Genomic DNA, 19,041 nt, shown 5'->3' with positions numbered 1-19,041 from the left:
ATAGCTACACGAAACATATGTTGACAGACTGCCCATAAATAATGGTCCATTGTGTGACACTAACTCTTAACTATCGGTACACAGAGGGTGACCTACTTTTGAATTACCATAATATTGCAAAAACTTGGTTTTAAAGAGTTATCAAAGACAAGGAAATTCCACAGTGATTTTCCACTGGAGTGATTTTCCTGATGCAACAAGAGACTGATATACACAGTACATTTTCTCTCTGACAATGGTATACTTGAGGGTCCAAGGTATAGAGAGGTCACAGTCTTTGAATCTCCTTGTAAGGAGTATCCATACTAAGCATTAAGTGACTTTTCCCTCACGCAGAAACTTGAGACTCAGCATTTTGAAACAATGAACCTGTATCATTGAAGTGATATTATGTATCACTTCATAATGACACTGAACATAATTAAAATAATGATTAATGATGGAAACAATGACTAAAGAGCCTTTCTATTAACATGAATGAGGTGTTTAAATTAGAAATTATATTCATTGATTCCTCATCGCCTGAAGAGATTACTGATTCTCTTCTCCTGAGGCTGAGTCCCGTTTCTGTGGAGGCACATTTTTAAAATAAATGTTTTATCTAGAAAACATGTATTAAGCTCCTATGGGGGAAATTGAAGACCAACAAGACACAGAATCTACCTTCAAGATGCATACAGAGCAGTAGGGGAGACAAACGTGAATCAGTGTCACAATAGAAGATGTTCACTAAGGAAGTTCAGAAGAGGGGCATCTAATGTGGATTGCTGGGAGGAGGTGCATAAGTTCAACCATTTTTTTAAAAGACAGTATTTTTAGAGCAGTTTTAGGTTCACAAGGAAACTATAGGAAAAGTGCCGAGGTTTCCCACATACCCAGCCTCCCCATTACCAACACCCCCACTGGAGAGGTACATTTGTTACAACTGTATGTATTTAAAGTCCATATTTTTATCTTCTGCTCATTTGGTGGTGTACATTTTATGGGTTTGGACCATGAGCAATGACATGTCTGCCATCATAGTATCATACAGGGTATGTTCACTGCTCTAAAAATCTTCCATTTCAGCCTATTTATCCCTTCCCACCTTACCCCAAACCCAGCAATCCCTGATCATTTTATTGTCTCTACAGTTTTGCCTTTTCCAGAATGTCATATGGTTGGATCAGTATTTAGCCTTTTCAGATTGGCTTCTTTCACTTAATAATGTGCAGTTTTCTCCATGTCTCTTCATGGTTTGATAGCTCACTTCTTTTTCTCACTGGATAACAATCCGTTGTTGTTTGTCCGTCCACCTACTGAAGGACATTTTGTTTGCCTCCAAGTTTGGGCAACTATGAGTAAAGCTGCTGTAAACACCTAGTGCAGGTTCAGTGTGGATATTCATTTTCAACAGGTTGAGTCTTGAAGGATGAAGTTCAGTTAGCTAGATGGAGCGATGAGGCTGAATATTCCAGACAGACAAAATAGCATGACTATGCAAGATTCAGGGAACTCCATCCTGAAGGTTGGCACGAAGGTTAACAGTGTGCATGGAGGAATAGAGCGGCTGGGGTCAGGGCGCGAAGGTTCTCATATGCTACATTTCAAGCTGTACTCTGAAGACATGGTGAGTTATTGAAGGTTTTTAGTAGGACAATGACAGCTCCAGAGACCTAATTAGTATTCTAGAAAATTCTCTCTGCCGGCTACATGTAGGATGGGTTGAAGGAGGTAAGACCAGAGTCCTTCTGTTTTCTAAGAAATGGAGGAAATGAGAGGACCCTGAACAGGGATGGAAGAGAAATTAAGACTAGAGGGTCTAGACTTGTGACTGGTTGATGCGGGGGTTAGGGTAAGCATATTTCTGGCTTGGGGATGGCATGGATGGATTGCCAGGCAACATAAAGACATAAAAGGAGAAGCTGGTCAGGAGTGGATTAGAGACACTGTGAGTTTTAGAACACTTGACCCCTGCCCTGGCTGGGGTGACTCAGTAGGTTGAGTGCCAGCCTATGAACCAAAAAGTCACCGGTTTGATTTCCAGTCAGGGCACATACCTGGGTTGCAGGCCAGGTAGGGTCTTTTGAGAAGCAACAGATCGATGTTTCTCTTACACATAGACATTTCCCTGCGTCTCTTTCTCCCTGCCTTCCTCTCTCTCTAAAAAATAAATAAAATATTTAAAAAACCCATTTGATTCCTGGCTTTATCACTTATTAACTGTGTGATCAAGTACGCTCATAAATAATCATTTCCCGTTTCTCCTCCACCCTCTTCCTCTTCAGCCTCAGGTAACCACTCACCTGCTCCTGTCTCTATATGCCTTTTGTGGATATTTACATGAGTGTAAATGGCATCTATGATATGCAGCCTTTTGTGATGGACTTTTTTCACATCGCATGTTTTCAAGGTTTATCCATCTTGTAGCACATATTACTACTTCATTTCTTTTGGGGGGCAAATAATACTTTATTATATGGATATAACACATTTTATTTATCCATTTATCAAACACAAAAACCCAACGGTGGCATAGGAGTCCTCAGCCTCTGTGCCCCCACAAAGATCAACAATTAGAAAGCTATTCACAAACAAAAACAGTTCTGGGAGAGCTCTGGAGTACACTTAAGAAACTTAAGCAACATAGCAGAACAAAAAACCCTGAGAATAATAGCATGAGAAGAGAAGGAAGACAGCTTCATTTTGTCTGCACCATCCCACTCCCTAAGCCAGCATTGCTTAGTGCCAAGAGGGAACTTCCCAGCAAGAGAGAGTTCCCCTCACTGAGATAGGAAGAGCTGGGTGAGGCACCAGACTTTCGGGGCACCTCACTCCTACTGGCAAAGCTGAGACCAGCACACATGGCTAGGAATGCAGAAGAAAATCAAGGGCTACAATAGCAGCTACATGACGACGATTGAGGCGCTTGGTGATCTGCCCTGCAGACAGACCCAGCAAATTGCACTGCTGAAGAAACCAATGGTGAGCACAGGTGCCGTAAAGGCCGCACAGATTTCACAACTTTTACCCCACAGGTATTTCTATTTGCTGCTGACTGATGCCAGATTCCTTCCCTGCTTTCTCCCCTGCTCCAATACCCAGAACCACACTGGCGACCAGTGCAGGCTTCTGTGGCTGCATGAGTGCAAGATGCAGCCTAGACCCCCACAGTCAACCTCCACTGCTGTGTACACACTTTCGGCTAGCCCCTCCAGCAGTGCATTTGAGTACTGCAGGCCTGATACCTGTCAGCAATCTTCACTGTAGTGTGTACACCTGAGGGGATTGTGCAGCCACAAGAAACCATACCAATCACCACTTCTCCCCCTCTCCACACACACATACACACAGCTGCTTGTGGGCCTGGATCTGGCTTTGTCCTGCATCACTGGCCTGTACCACTGCACTCATCTGCAGCTAGCCCCTCCAACTGTGCACCTGCATACCTCTGGAGAGAGCCCTGTCTCTTTTGCCTTGGCAAGACCCAGCAGCCACAGTAGTGCACATTAACAACTAGAGACCCTACAACTGCCAGTGAGCATGTAGTTGGCACTAGAACTTGCTGCATTCCCCAGCCCCTCCCACTACCGTGTGTCTGCAACCTGCCCCGTGCTCTACATAGGCATCTACTGCCGGCCCTCTGCAACTGAAGCTGCAGGTGCCACGTAAGACTCCAACAGACATTCCAGCCACTGAAAATATCCCACAGTGCTTGCCAAGGCTTACAGAGTAGTTGGTTCTATGGACTCCTGTGGCCTGAGCCAAAAAGACATCATGCCCCTCCGTGCCCTGTGCCCCCACATGTCCCTGCACTTGGTGCCCTGTACCACTGGGGACATGACATGCTCCAGAGTGCCTCCACCTGCAGGTGAAAATTTCCCCTTGCTGAAGTCAGTCCACGAAGTCTGGAGGAAATGGCTGCTTCTTCCAATGTGCAGACACCTACTCAAGGCTACAGGGATCATGAAGACCCAGGGAAATATGTTTTCACTAACGGAATACAGTGCACTTCCGGTAACCAGCCCCAAAGAAATGGAGTTCTAGGAATTGCCCGAAAAAGAATTCAAAATAATCATTTCAGAGATGCTCAGACAGCTACAAGAGCACACATTACTGAACAAAGAAAAAATGGGGGTTTGGATGCCTGTCACCACAAAAGCCAAACTTGTGAGGTGGGTGCTGATGCAAAAGGAAAAGGTTTTCTTCAAATGCTGAGCCATCTGGGAGAATGAGGGACTCCCTCTCTCAAAGCTCATCTCCTCTGCAAACCCAGATAAAACCCAGCCATCCTCAGCAAGACCAGAACAAAAGGAATGACCCAGAATTACTGCCCCATTTTAAAGTACCATCCTATGGGGCCCTAGGCAGCTACTCAGCGATCATCCAGGTGGCTTACCTTATTCTCAGCTGCTGTCCAGCTTCGGGCTCCCTCCTGGAGGCTGTGTATGGAGCCGGTATAGCCATGGCCATGCAACTGCTAGGGCCAAAAGGTCACATGCTCCTAAATGGAGAACACCCAAACACACCAGCAAATGCTTAACCAGGTCAGGGAGAGAGGAAGAGAAAGAGGAGAGATAGACTACCTTCTGACTACCTCCTGGACGCTATGGGCCACGTGACTGCTAAGTGAGGGATGAGCAAGAGAGAGCAGGTTCCAAGCAACAAGCAATGAGTAAGAGAGCAGAGCTGGTCCTAAGCAGCAAGCAAGGAGCAAGAAGGAAAGACAGTTTCTTTGTTCCCCTGGGGCTATATCCATTTTGGGTATGGGCTGGGCCAGGTACTTTCTCAGAAAAAGAATCAACTTCCTAAACTTTCACACACTTTTGGTGGGTCCACCTTCCAACCAATTCCTTCTTTCCCCAGAAAAAAAAGGGTCCAGAACCTCTTCCTGCCACCTTTCTGGTTTCTATGGCCATGTGCCTGCCTTCCCCTGGTCCCATCCTCATTCTGTCATGGAAGGCTGAGGGCAAGGGCTTTTCCCCTTGTCCTATTATCTTTCTAGCTTTTGGCCCGCTAGTGGCCATGTCCACTCATCTTTCCAGCTTTCCGTGTATACTAGGGACCTGTCCATTCACATTTCCAGCTTTTAGCACACTCAGTGTAAGAACTTTCCTCTCCCCTGACTGGGGTGGATCAGTTGGTTGAGCATCCTCCTGCAAAGTGAATGGTTGCCAGTTCATTTCCCAGTCAGGGAACATGCCTGCATTGTGGACCAGGTCCCCAGTTGGGGGACACATTTGAGAGGCAACTGATTGATGTTACTCTCACACATTGATGTTTCCCTCCTGCTCTTTCTCATTCCCTTCACCTCTCTCTAAAATAAATAAATAAAATCTTTTAAAAAGAAGCTCCCTCTACTGCCATTCTGCCACCATTCTGCCAGTGGGGAGAGACTCCCCTACTCTGCTGGGTCCTGAGGCTGCCCGGCTTCCCTGCCCTCCAGGCCCCTCCCAGGAAGCTCCACTAATTCGGAGGGAATGCTCTGCTGTGGCCAGGACCAACCACTGCTCCCAGTGCAGGAGGCAGCACCCTGCCACTCCTGGTGTCCTCCAGGGTTCCTGCTGATTGGGAGCCAGGCATTGCACCACCAAGATGCTGTGATCAGCCGAGCTTCCAGGCTCCTTGCCCCACCCTCAGAGGGTGCTCCCTCCTTCATGCAGCTTGTCACAGGTGCCTTAGCTCGGCTTGTTGAGAAGGGGTGGCAAAAGGTAGAGTCTTGTCCACTGGTAACAAACACAGATAAGTAGCTTAATGATATCAGTAAACCAATACAAGAAGATGAGAAGTTCAACAGAGATAAAAAACATAAAAAAGTCAAAATTAATTTTGAAGCAGAATACATTGAACTAAAGAATTCAACAGAGGGCTTCAACAGCAGACTTGACTAAGCAGAAAAAAAAATATCGGTGAGCTAAAATTAGTGCAGAAGACAGATTGAAATTATGCAATCAGAGGAACAAAGAGAAAAAATAATGAGAAGGAATTTTAAAAAGCCTATGGGACATATGGGACACCATTAAGAGAAACAAAGTAGGTGCCATTGGAGTCCCAGAAGGAAAAGAGAAGGAGATGGGGTAGAAATCTCACTTAAAGAAATAATAGCTGAGAACTTCTCTAAGTTCTGGGGAGAGATTTGGATATCCGAGTTTATAAAGCTAATACATCACCTCAAAATTTCAATGCAAAACATTCTTCAGCAAGACAAATTACAATAAAACTGTTTAAAATTAAAGACAAAGATATAATTTTAAAAGGAGCTAGAAAAATTTTTCTTATCAAAGTAACTTTCATAAGGCTATCTATCAGTTGTGTCTCAGCCAAAGACCTTGCAAATCAGTAGAGAACGGGATGATACATTTATCAATTCCTCTGATGAACAGAATATAATATCCCTTTTAGAATGAAATGTTCATCTAAAGGGAAGCATGAAAAATGTCATCACATCAGCATCAAGTAGGGTATGGAATATAGGATACATATGCTTTGATGTGGAATAATAAGAGCTAGAATATGAGTTATGCATTCCCCTTTTATCTCCTCTCTCACCCACCCCAGAGGAGGGCATATATGGGAGGGAAGAGAAAGGTTCTCCAGGAGGACATGGCCACATTGCTTAGTAGGCCCTTCCCAGTCCCATCAGACTGGTGGTTTGTGTAAACCTCAAGACTAGGCAAACACCACCTCCCAGAAGCTTACTCTGATCTCTCAGGTAGTTTTTAGTTCTACATAACCCCACAGAATATTAAATTTGCATTCATTTACACTTTTTTTCCCCACAGTATTGTAATGCTGAGTAGAAGAAAGAGCCTGTTGTTTGAAATCAGACAGTACTAAATACTAATTCTGCCTGGGGACGTTACCTGTTTATGGGACTCAGTTGTTGTGAAAATTAAATAAAATAAAATAGGGGGAATGTCTGTGATATAGAATAGAAGGGACTCAGTCATTTAGTAAATTTGGCACTCCTTCTGAGGTTATATGTATGTGTATAAAATCTTAGGGCATTTGCTTGAAATTTCTTGAAGCAAACAATATATATAAAATGAGTCGCAAAGTTCTGAGAATCCCAGGCTGTACCAACTCCGTGATGGCATTGCATTGCTAGGTCACGTCCTTGACCTGCCCAAACTGGCAGTTTCCGTTTCGCTTTTCCTATATACTTTTCTTGCCTTTGCTTGTTTCAGGATGGTAGCTTCCTGATCATTGTCAAGGCCCCCAGAAAGTGATTGAAGTGGCTTCCACTTTCCTTTGAAGATGCACACACACCATTTGCGTCTCATTTCCAGCTCCTTCTTTCATCATTTAGTATTTTTTGTATGGTTGTCCACTGCCTTTGTATCCAGACAATTGTGGATTCGGATCCTAACTCTACCTAGCACCTCGCTTTATCTGTAAAACAAAGTTTAAAAAAATCTATGTTGTAAAGTTCTAAACATAAGGATACAATGCCTAATGTGTATATGATGCTTAAAGGTGACAAATCAGTGCAACAGGAAGCTCACTCTTTGGGGTGTGTCTGGTTTTCAGGCAGTTGGGCCCTTTAAGTGGGCGTCGCCCTAGTTTCCTGCGCAAGTCTCCCCGCCCAAGCTGGGGCAAGGGGCAGTGGCCCTCTAACCCGGAACTGACGGCCTGCGCAGCCAGCGCAGCCAATCCGAGTCCCGGAAGGAGGCAGTCGGCGGCGCTTCTGCGAGTGAGCGAGAGCGGTACTGCTGGCCAGTGGAGGGCGAGGCTGAAGCCCGGTGTTCTATGCTTCCCTCTCCTTGGGATTCCTTTAAGGAAGGCGGGGGAACAGCGTGCTGCCTTTTCTCCCCGCCTTGCGCATCGGTTCCCCAAATAGAGGCTCTTCATTCCCCATCGCCGGTTCCCCTACGTGGGCTGAGCGCACCTTCCGCACACGGCGGCCCCGCTGCGGCTCCCTGACTCAGTGCAATCCCGTACTAGTCCTAGTCCCTGCCCTGTCGCCCCGCCGGAACGGTGATCGCCAGCCCCACCGTTCTTCCGCTGCCATCGCTGCCGGCACGATGGGCAGTGAGCAGAGCTCCGAGGCCGAGAGCCGACCCAACGATCTGAACTCCTCAGGTCGGTGCCCTAACTTCCACCTCCTCCAGCCAGTCGTGTCGGCGTGCGTAGCCTGCTGCCTCCCAGCCTAGAGGGTCTGGGACCCGTGAACTGGGACGCACAGAAAACCTTCACCGTGCATTTTTTTTTCTTATATATATAAAAAAAAGTCCTAACCTTAAATCCCTCGATGGATGTGAGTGCCTGTCCCCGCAAGCTAAGCCAGCATAGGTGCCCATACCCATTATTTATTGTCAAAACAGCTGTTTCTCCCAGCCACAACCTGTTTAAAAGATGACCTGATTGATTATTGGCTTTGGTACTCAGACTGACACAGTGACACTTGGTTCTCACGGTGGATGGATCGCAGACGGAACCTCTATGAACAGGTTCCTTCTTAAAAATGGGTCTTAGAGGTTCCTTTTCAGGTGTGTGACAGGTGTACAGCCTTTTAACCCTTGGGTGCGTTAGGTAAAGTACCAAGAGACGTTTTTTAAAGAGCAATAAAAGCAGAGATTCTGGAAGAGTGAATGCCATGCCATGGGAGACTCTAGCCTCTAGGAGGCAGGGCAGTTCTGTGGCATCTGTGGACCAACCTTTGAGAACCTGACTGATGAGCTTGCAAATACTACCTTATAGAGTGTAAAATACTTTAAAGGCCTGTTCTGGCCCCAAGCAGGAAAGTATATGGTGAGTGGAGGATGTCTTGGGTTAAGAAGACCTTGGTGGTTTGAATCACTTCCTACAAAGTAGGTTACATTTTCCTGAGACCTGAAATTGACCACCTCTCTAGCAATCCTCCAAGTTTTTTAATTTTGCCTCAGTCTAGAAGGGACCTACTGATTATTTTATTTACCTTCTGGACTAATTAATGCCTGTAACTTTAAGGGTGAGGTGGCTGGTGGCTGAGAAATACACCCATTATCTAGGGTTGAGTGTCAGGGCTTTTTTTGTTTTGTTTTTTCCATAAGTAGGACCTGTTAAACATACTTGGTTTGCTGTGATGGGTGGCTAGACAGCTTTGCAACTGCTGTGTCACAGGGATGGGTCATGTATACCAACAATCTGTAGACCTCCAGTTCCTTTCCTGATCTGTGTCTAGTGCTGTTGATCTTGGACAAATCACAGCCAAATTTAGTACCCCTATTTCTTCATTGGTAAAATAGGGACAGACATAAAGAAGATCAAAGAATTTATTATTTTTATTTTTTTAAAGATTTTATTTATGTAGTTTTAGAGAGAGAGGAAGGGAGGGAGAAAGAGAGGGAGAAAAATATCAATGTATGGTTGCCTCTCACATGGCCCCACTGGGGACCTGGCTCACAACTCAGGCATATGCCCTGACTGGGAATCAAACCAGTGACCCTTTGGTTTGCAGCCTGAGCTCAATTCACTGAGCTACACCGGCCAGGGCAGATCAAAGAATTAAAAATTAAAAACACAATCTGCTGTTCTTTTGTGTGTTGAATAGTAAAATATTTTAAGTTGCAAAAACAATTTCATATATATTCCTGTAATGTTTGAGTTTTTTAAACTACTATAGAAAATAGAGGTCTTCCCTGATTCTTGTCCCTTACTTATGACCCCACTGCAGGATAAATCCAGTTAGCATTTTTTTTGTTGTTGTATAAAAATATTCTGTTTATTGACTACAGTGAAGCAGCTTGTTTATTGACTACAGTGAAGCAGCTTTGGTGAGACAGAGGTGACTAAATAAGGTAATTTTATCTTCAGTGACTCCTTCTCCAGCTAAGCATAGAGCCAAGATGGATGACATCGTGGTTGTAGCTCAGGGCTCCCAGGCCTCACGGAATGTCAGCAATGATCCTGATGTCATCAAATTGCAAGAGATTCCAACCTTCCAACCACTTTTGAAAGGTAAGGGCTTACATTTGACTTTCTGGATTTGCTGGAAAGGTTTGCATAGCCCCACTACTCTCCCCAGATACCTGTGTGTTTTACTCACCTCCTTTAGGCCTTTGCTTAAAATGGCATCTTCTCTGTGAAGCCTTCCATGACTGTCCCATTTAGAATTGCAGCCCTTTTCCCTGCCTGTTTTTCTCTGTTGCACTGATTCATCTTTGACCTGCTGCATAGTTTATTTTGTTACTGTCTGTACTTTTCTGCTGCAGTAGAATGTGTGCTCCATGACAGCCTCGGTTCCATGTGTCAAATCCTTAGCACTTGGCCTGGAGTTTGATATAAAGTAGGATCTGAATAAGTGAGTGAGTGAATGATGTTGGAGTTGGCCCTCACCTGTTATATTTCCATGATTTTTATTCTTCGTCTGGACTGTGGGTGGACTAGTTCAGATCCACCCATATGAAGATTTTCTTCATAGAGGAAAATCTCCATGACCACTGATACACATTTAATTACTGTATTTTTTGGACTATAAGATGCCCTCTCCTCACAATTTGGGAGGAATAATGGTTGTTAATGCTGCTCTTGAGTTCTGTTTACATTTACATTGGTGAAATATTGTTATTTATGTTATTAAATATTTTACCACATTTTTTTGCTTTAAAGTTTTTTTTCCCTATTTTCCTCTAAAATCTAGGTGCATCTTATGGTTCAAAAAATACAGGTATAAAATTCTGGCAACCATATTGTATGAGAGGAAAATGTTTATATTGAGGGGAGAGAGTGATACAAGGCATCAGCCCTCCTCATTAGTGTATATTGAGGTAGTTACCTTTTAATATGAATTGTATTGTTTATTTAATAATTATATTCTATATTTTATTTATATTAGTAAGTATATTAATTTATTTTCTTATTTTTATGTCTCCATTAAGTAGTAGTGATGATTTTCTATTAATGGAGTGGGGTTTCTACTATAAGAATCTCTCTTTCTGTCTCCCTCTCCCTCAAAAGATTAGGATGCATAAAATGAGCATAATGTCCTCCATTTTTTAGTCTGGTACAATGTATAGGAATATAAGTTATCTTACATTTACATACCTTTTTTTTAAAGATTTTATTCATTTATTGTGAGAGAGAGGGGAATGGAGGGAGAAAGAGAGGGAGAGAAACATCATTGTGTGGTTGCCTTTCATGTGCCCCCAAATGGAGACCTGGCCCACAACCCAGGCATGTGTCCTGACTGGGAATTAAACTGGTGACCCTTTGGTTTGCAGGCCAGTGCTCAATCCACTGAACCACACCAGCCAGGGCTATATATCTATTTTAAAGGCCTCTCCATACACATATCATTCCTTTAATTCTTATATCATTAAATATGTTTGAATGATTTGTGCTAGATCAGTTAGACAGCTGGCCAATAGAGAGGTTGAACTTCAGCCTTCATCACTGATATAAAATTCTGTAATAGTTACAGTATTCCACACTATACTTAAAAAAAGAAAATATAAAAATAAATGGTACTTTATAGATGATCCATATATCAACCCATTCTTCCTAGTACTTCATCTGTTTTACCGATGAGGCAATACAAGCTTTTAGTCCGTTCCCCACAGTCCTTAGACTTAGACTTTGGCAAACTCTTCTGGCTCTTACATAAAACAACACATGACATCCTGTTACCCATCTTCTTATTAGTTTTCATGATTTTGAGGGTTGATGTGATTCTTCAAAAGAGCCAATATTAATGAAATTTCCATCTTCACATATCCTTGCACAATAGTATTAAAAGATATAGCCTTTATCTTTAGAAACTTAGAGGTGGACATTGGTATTCTCTACTCCATCCCTTCTGGAATTGAGTGCGGTACTGCTCACAGTCAGAATTTTCCTGGCTCTGTTTCCTGTTAGTGCATCCTTTCTCCTCCCAAAGTCTTCTACTCCTGGGTAAAGCCTTATATGACCAATTTTTGTCCCTGCTTTAGGGAAATACTAAAAAACAAAACCCCTAGAACATTGAGATGTGTTTAATAATTTTCTGAGATTATGTTTCTTTTTTAAGCATTTGAAATAATTCATTTTTTATGATATTAAATTGACCAGTAGGGAAACATCTGGGAAAAGGCGTGGTGTTAAGGGAAGTTAACCTCACATTTAAAATGATCACTGGGAATTTTAAAGTGAATAATGAATGTGGTAGAGTTAATGCAGTGCAACTGGACTTGGTTGTATTGATACCTAAGTTTTCATTGGACTTGGCCACCAACTAGCTATGTTGCTCTGGTTTTGTTTTTTCACCTCTTTGAATTTTGGTTGTGGAGAACATTGAGAATAGGTACGAGGGAGGAAAGCTAGTGAGTAGCAGGCTGCAATTAAGACGTGATCTAGGATTTAGAAATATAGAGAAATCATTTGATGAGAGTGGCATGAAAATAGAAATAGCAACATGTGACAATGGCCAGACTGCAGGAAACAAACAAAGCAAGTGAGCATTTAAGTTGATGCTCGTGTTTCACTGTGAAGTAGAAACACCTTGGACAGTGATTAGAAAAGATAGGCAATGAGGACAATTGGGCGGAAATAATAAGTATAATTGTGATCATCATAATAGCTAATTCCCTCCCCCTATACCTCTGCACAATAGCTGTTATTCTTTCCATTTTATAGGTTAAAACATTGGTGCTCAGAGCTTAAATTCAGTGCCTAAAATCCCATAGCTGTAAGTGATAGCCCATCTTCTGATGGCATCAGGACATCAAGCGTTTAACAATTTTGTACATAGAGTACGACTCAGTTTCCAACTCTGGCAAAACCCATTGTTCAAATCACTAGGCTGTAATAGGAAATAGAGTGATGGGTGTGAGGCTGTGCCTCCTGCATTGCCCGATAATTTGAAGCCCTGCCGGCTGCCTGCTGGGGCCACTCATCACTGTTGCCTTTATCCGCTAATCTCTTTTTTCCCTTTTTGCTGCTTTCAGGATAAGGCTGTTTCTTGAAGTAGTAAAAGGGCCACACAGTGAGGGCTCTACCCCCCAGGTTTGATTTCAGAAAGCTTTTATTCAAGTTAATGACAGTTTATTCTTCCAAAACAATATATTCAAGTATTACACAGAGTTCACTATTGTTCCGTAATGTCATATGATGTAATGCTAACGCTGGTGGGTGATCTGCAGAGGCTGTGGGCAGGCGAGTTTGGGGCCATTTGTATGACTGAGGTAATGTTTGCATTTTTAATAAGCAAGCAGATTCTTTCTTTGGTCTTAACCCTTTTGGATAAGTGTACCAGAGTATAATTTATGCTCCATGCTAATGCCAAATATCTGCTCCTCTTTTTTTTTAAGTCAAAAGAATTTCTGTTTTTAAATTTGTGTGCAAATTACCCAACTTATTTTAAAATGTAAAGCATTTAGTAGAAAATTAAAAAATTAGAAAGTAGCAATAAATGATCATGATAGAACACAAAGTCAAAATATACATTTGATGCAAATCAGATTCCCAGGGATTAAACAAGCTCTATAGAATTCTTACTTAAAACTTAACCACTGATATTTTTTAATGAATCCCATTATTCTATGTTGTTCTATAAAAATGAATTATTCACAGATAAATGCAATGTTGTGTTATATATATGTGTATATATAAATTACATAAATAATTATTTTGTTTCCTTCTGGTGATGAATATATGTGTGCATACAGACACACATGCACAGGTACACATATGACATTCTTTGCAGCTGACCAATCATTTTTTGTTGTTTACCCTGTATACAACATAAGATTGTCTTGCTGCCTAATGAAGAGACTGTCCTTGAACAGGGAAGGTCAAACATGTCCAGTAGTTACTTCAATGGTACGAAATAGCTTTCTTGGGAGGTTTGTGCTTGGCTGTGAAGAATGTAATATATTTTGGGCTAGAATGAGTCAATGGAAAAGGGTGATGAGGAGGACATGAGGAAGCTAGATTTCCAATGACTAGTTTCTCCACACCTTTCTCATCCACTTATCTATTAGCCAGACAATTAATATGAAGGTAGAGAGTCTTTGCATTTGTCAGACACCTGTCTTTTCCAGATGTCAGACCTCATCTCTGCATTGGAAAATGGTGTGTGAAAAGAGGGGACAAGAGAATGGATCTTAATCAGAGCATAGCCGTTTCTGAAGGTGGCTCTAAGCCCAGGTTGATCTTAAGAGTATATTTTCCCCCAAACATCATATTTGAAAAGTTGTTAACTTATTCCTGATTACCTTGTTGTTGACTGATTTGTATGTGTAATGGCTCTTCAGTCAACTTTTTAAACAAGGATGCTCACCAGCAAAGTGAGCCTTACTCAGAAGAATGGGAAGCCCCAAGAGAATGGTCCTTTAAACCAATTGAGGAGGTGAAGTCATTTGCAAGAGCAGCCTCACCCTTTTCCTCACTCCAATAAATCTCTGTGCCTGCATCCAGTTGTTTCTTTGGCACAAATCTGAGAAGGTATCTGTGCCTTTCTCTGAAACTTAATGCTTCTTCATTTAACTTTTCCCTTCACCTGCTGGGTCTTTGCCTCTGTAGGTTCCTTGTCTCTAGCATCTAGTTTAGTGAACTTTAAGTAATTGTGAAATACAGACATCTACATCAGTGATTTCCAACCAGCATGCCACAGCACACTGGGGTGCCTTAAGGATTTTTAAAGTATGCAGTACCTGACTTTAGTCATGGTCATGGACCTCTTTTCCCTTAGATTGTTAAATTAAAAAAATGAAAACAGCCAACATAACAATAGCTGTTGTGAATGATTCAAAATTATACTTATTATTTTGTGATATCAGCAAAAATATATTTGTTGATGTGCTGCAGAATTTTAGTAATTAATTTATATGTGCCATGAGATAAAAAAAGTGTCAAAAATCACTGGCTTGGATGATTCTGTCTATAGCATAAGTTTCAACTTCTTGTCCATTGATTCAACTATGAACTAGTCAATACAGCCAAGTATTACTTTCACTTCAGCATGCACTGTTGTCCGCATATGTATGTGTTTATTTATTTAACAGACATTTACAGAACCTTATTTTTATTAGGGGAACATGACACATTCAGGTACACTTGAAAAGAATGTGTTTTTGGGTACAGTGTTATAAGTCAAGGTGTGGTTGATGGTATTGTATAAATCTTCTATATTTTTAATTCTATCACTTATGGAAAGAGGTATTAAAATTTCAAGCTGTGATTGTGAATTTGTCTATTCCTTTTATTTTGTCTGTGTTTTTGAAGTTTGTAATTAGGCACATACCCAGTAATGATTATTATATTGACCCTTTTATCATTATGAAATTCCTTTTATCTGTGGTATTATCCCCTATTTTGAAGTCTGTTTTGTGTTATATTAATATAGTGATTTCAACTTTCTTACACTTAATTGTTTGCATAGTATATATCTTTTTCCATTATTTTATTTATTTTTAACCTATTTGTGTCTTTATATTTAAAATGTATCTCTTGTAGACATTGTGTAATTGGGTTTTGCTTTTGTAACTAGGCCGACAGTCTGCCTTTTAATTGGGGTATAAATTGATGTGGTTGGATATAGGTCTACCGTTTTGCTGTTCATTTTCTATTTGTTACTGCCTACTTTGTTTTCTCTCATACTTCTTTCCTGACTTTCTTTGACCAATTGAGTATTTTTTAGTATTTTGTTTTAATTCTATTAGGTTTCTTAGTCATACACCTTTGCATTATTTTTTAAGTGATTGCTCTAGGAATTACAATAGCATGTCCTTAATATATAATAGTGCAAATAGTGTTAATATTGTACCGCTTCACATAAAATACAAGAACCTTTCAGTAGTCTGTTCACCCCACTTCTTTATGCTGTAGTTGTCATCAGTAATGCATCTCCATATATTAGAAATCCCATAGCATAAATGTATTTCTTTTAAACAATCATGAAGCTTTTAAAGAAATTGAGAAGAAAAAAAACTGCAAAAAAACAATATTGAATGTTATATTTACCCTCATGTTTACCATTTCTGAAATTCTTAATCCCTCCCTATAGATTCAGATTTTCATATGATATCATTTATTTTTAATCTGAAGAACTTATATCCTTTCTTGCATGTGCACCTCAGCTGGAAACATCTTTTTGTTTTTATTTATCTGAAAATGTCAATTTTTGCCCATTTTTCATGCTACAGGTTTTTTTTTTTTTTTTGTAATTACCAAGTGTTTGAGGAGATATTGTGAGCCTCTGAAATTTCATTTTCAACACAGTTTTTTCACTGGTTATAATATCTGTTGATGTTTTTTGCTTGCATTAATTATACAGTGATGGTTGCTTGGATTTTACTGTAAGGAGGACCTTGTCTGCTCCCCATTTATTTACTTATTTAAGCCAATGTAGAACAGTGAATTCCTATTTTATTCAGTGAGTTATAATCTGTTACAGTCATTATTTATTTTTATTCTCAAAATGCTCTGAATTTAGCTAGTCAGAGCACCATCAGTCTAGCTTCCTATGTTCTTTTGACATTCTCATTATTCTTTGAACATGCTTTTGTTTTCTGGCACAATATATGAACAATATTCCTTACTTGCCTTGTCCTTTCCTGGCCTCAGCCCTCGAATCAGGCATTTCTCTAGGAGCCCAGTTCTTTCGGTAGAATGTGGTAGTAAAACCATGTCCAGGCCCTCTCATTGCATTTAGGAAGGAAATACACACACACACACACTTGCACCTATATTTATTTCTATATTTACTTATATATATTGAGAGTGATGAATTCCCACTAAGTGCTCCATGTTCTTTGATTTATAGGTTTATAGTTTTTATCCAGTAGTTTGGCCATTATTTCATCCAATATTTTTCTGTCCTCACCTCTCCTTTTTTGTGGGACTTTAATTTCTATGTTAGACCACTTGATATTTTCTCACAGGTGACTCATCTTTTACTTTAAAAACAAAACCAAACCTTTTTTTTCTATCCTTGCTTTGGATAATTTTTACTACTATGTTTCCTGGTATGGTAGTCTTTATTTCTGTCATATCTATGCTGCTCTTACTCCCATCCAATGTATTCTTAATTTCAGATAACAGTATTTTTCATACTAAATGTCCCTCCCTCACACCCCTTTAAAAAAGGTTTTCATTTCTCTGCTATCGTGCTTATGTTTTCTTCTGCTTTTGGAACATATAGAGTATATTTATAATAATGTTTAACTTTCTTATGTGCTAGTCCATCATTTCTGGGTCTGTTTTTTTCCTGAATGAACTTTCTCCTTGTTACAACTCATATTTTCCTGCTTCTTTGCATGCCTGGATTTTTTTCCTAATCCTTACCCAAGGATATGTTTAATGATTTGAGAGAGAGAGGAAAAGGGTGGAGAGAGAGAGAGAGAGGGAGGGGGAGAGAGAGAGAGAGAGAGAGAGAGAGAGAGAGAGAGAGAGAGAGAGAGAGATGTGAAAGAGACACATTGATCAGTTGCCTCCCGAACCTGCAGCCTAGGTATATGCCCTGACTGGGGATCAAACCTGGAAACTTTTGGTGTATGGGACGATGCCCCAGCCAACTGAACAACCTGGCCAGGGCTGGAAATTTTTTATTGTATGCCAAATATGGCATATTTTGTTTTGGGGTGCTGGATTTTGTTTATTCCTTTAAAGAATATTAGAATTTGTTCTGGTATAAGGTTGTCACTTCCAACCAATCTGGCCCTTTCTAGGCTTGCTTTTAAGCTTTGCTAGGGCTCACCGGGCAGCCTTTAGTCTGGTTTAACGAAGCCTCACTGCTAAGGCACTACCCTTCTGTGTGCTCCACTGTTGCCCCATGTATTTTGAGGCCTTTCCACGCTAGCTGGTGAGAACATGCACTGCTCCTAGCTCTGTATGAATTTCAGAAATTGTTTGGCCTACTGCTTTCCTGTAGTTCTTTCTTCAACCTGTGGAATCTCGCTTCATAAATGTGCAGCTTAGTGTATAGCCAGAGATTTGCGGGTGTCCTGTGCAGATCTCTTTGGAGCTCCCTCTTCTCCCATATTCTGTTGTGTAAATTCTAGAATGTAAATTCTAGGTGTCTAGCACCTCAGTCTCTTCAAACTCCGCACTCTCTTCAAGCCTTCGAACCAAGGCTGCTGGGTTCTTTATGGGTACCCCTCTCTGGTCTGGAGAAATGGTGGAGCTCACTTATTTTCCCTCTCTCGGGAATCAAAGTCCTGCCTTGCCTGTTATACAATTTATGAAAAGAGTGTTTTGTGTATTTTGTCTGTTTTTCTAGTTCTTCATGACCAGAAGGCATTATAGCAGTTAATCTTTCATGAACAGAATCAGAAATCCTCTAAAAAATGCTTTTTAATCCATATTTTTCTGTTTATTACCACCTTTTCCATTTTACTTGAGATCCCCATGCCAACAACCTTGATTATTGAATTGATCATTCATTTCTGCAGTATATTGGTAAAAATCTGCCAAGAGCCTGGTACTATCCCAGGCAATGCAGGTACCAAGAATATAAGACACAGTTGTAGCTTATGGTTTTGTGAGTGATTCAGACAGGTTAATAGCTCATAATAAGATAGTCTGAGTAATACTCACCATGTGCCCAAAAGACTACATATGCATGGGAGAAAGAATCACTAATTTGACCTGGGAACTTGGAGCAGGTTTCACAGCAGAAGTCAAACTTGAGCTGAGCTTTGAGAGAATAGGAGATAATCACCTACAGAAGACCGGGTCAGGGAGGGTATTCATGGTGTAAAGAGTCGTCCACATAAATAAAAGTACATAATTAAAAGGTACCAAAAGAATTCTTGCCCAAAATTATACCTGGGATATACTGTTTTGATTTTCATTTCTTAGTCTAGGTACCAGTAAGTATGCAGGTTAAACTCTGATTTCAATTTCAAGCCATATTAAACATTAACTTACTGGAATAATTAATTGTCAGGTCGTTTATAACATTACTCATTCTTTTTGGTTCTTTAAACTTTTAGTTTGTGTTATATTATGAGTTTAAATAAAATATACATGGTTTACTTTAGCTAGTACCCAAGAATATATTTTTGTTTTTTTAAAAAAAATTTAAATTGATTTTAGTGAGAAAAGGGGAGGAGAGTGGAGGGGAGACAGAGACAAAGATTTGTTTTTCCACCCATTCATGCATTT

At 40.7% G+C, this 19,041-nt stretch overlaps 1 protein-coding gene across 1 annotated transcript in view; it reads left to right on the top strand.

Annotated features, from left to right (window-relative positions):
- The first annotated feature begins 7,645 nt into the window (after positions 1-7,645).
- The window catches only part of BORCS5 (BLOC-1 related complex subunit 5), a 73,906-nt gene continuing 62,510 nt past the window's right edge, over positions 7,646-19,041 (top strand). Inside the window, exons 1-2 of the mRNA XM_045829566.1 lie at positions 7,646-8,061; positions 9,775-9,918. Of these exons, the coding sequence (XP_045685522.1) occupies positions 8,004-8,061; positions 9,775-9,918 (202 nt within the window). The 5' untranslated portion in view covers positions 7,646-8,003. The remainder of the gene's footprint in view (positions 8,062-9,774; positions 9,919-19,041) is intronic.

This window comes from Phyllostomus hastatus, unplaced genomic scaffold (genome assembly GCF_019186645.2).
Source record: "Phyllostomus hastatus isolate PE091 unplaced genomic scaffold, TTU_PhHast_1.1 phas_scaffold_93, whole genome shotgun sequence".
NCBI classification, from domain to species: domain Eukaryota; kingdom Metazoa; phylum Chordata; class Mammalia; order Chiroptera; family Phyllostomidae; genus Phyllostomus; species Phyllostomus hastatus.
Note: the sequence above shows the minus strand (reverse complement) of the source record. Positions and strands in the feature narration are given on the sequence as shown.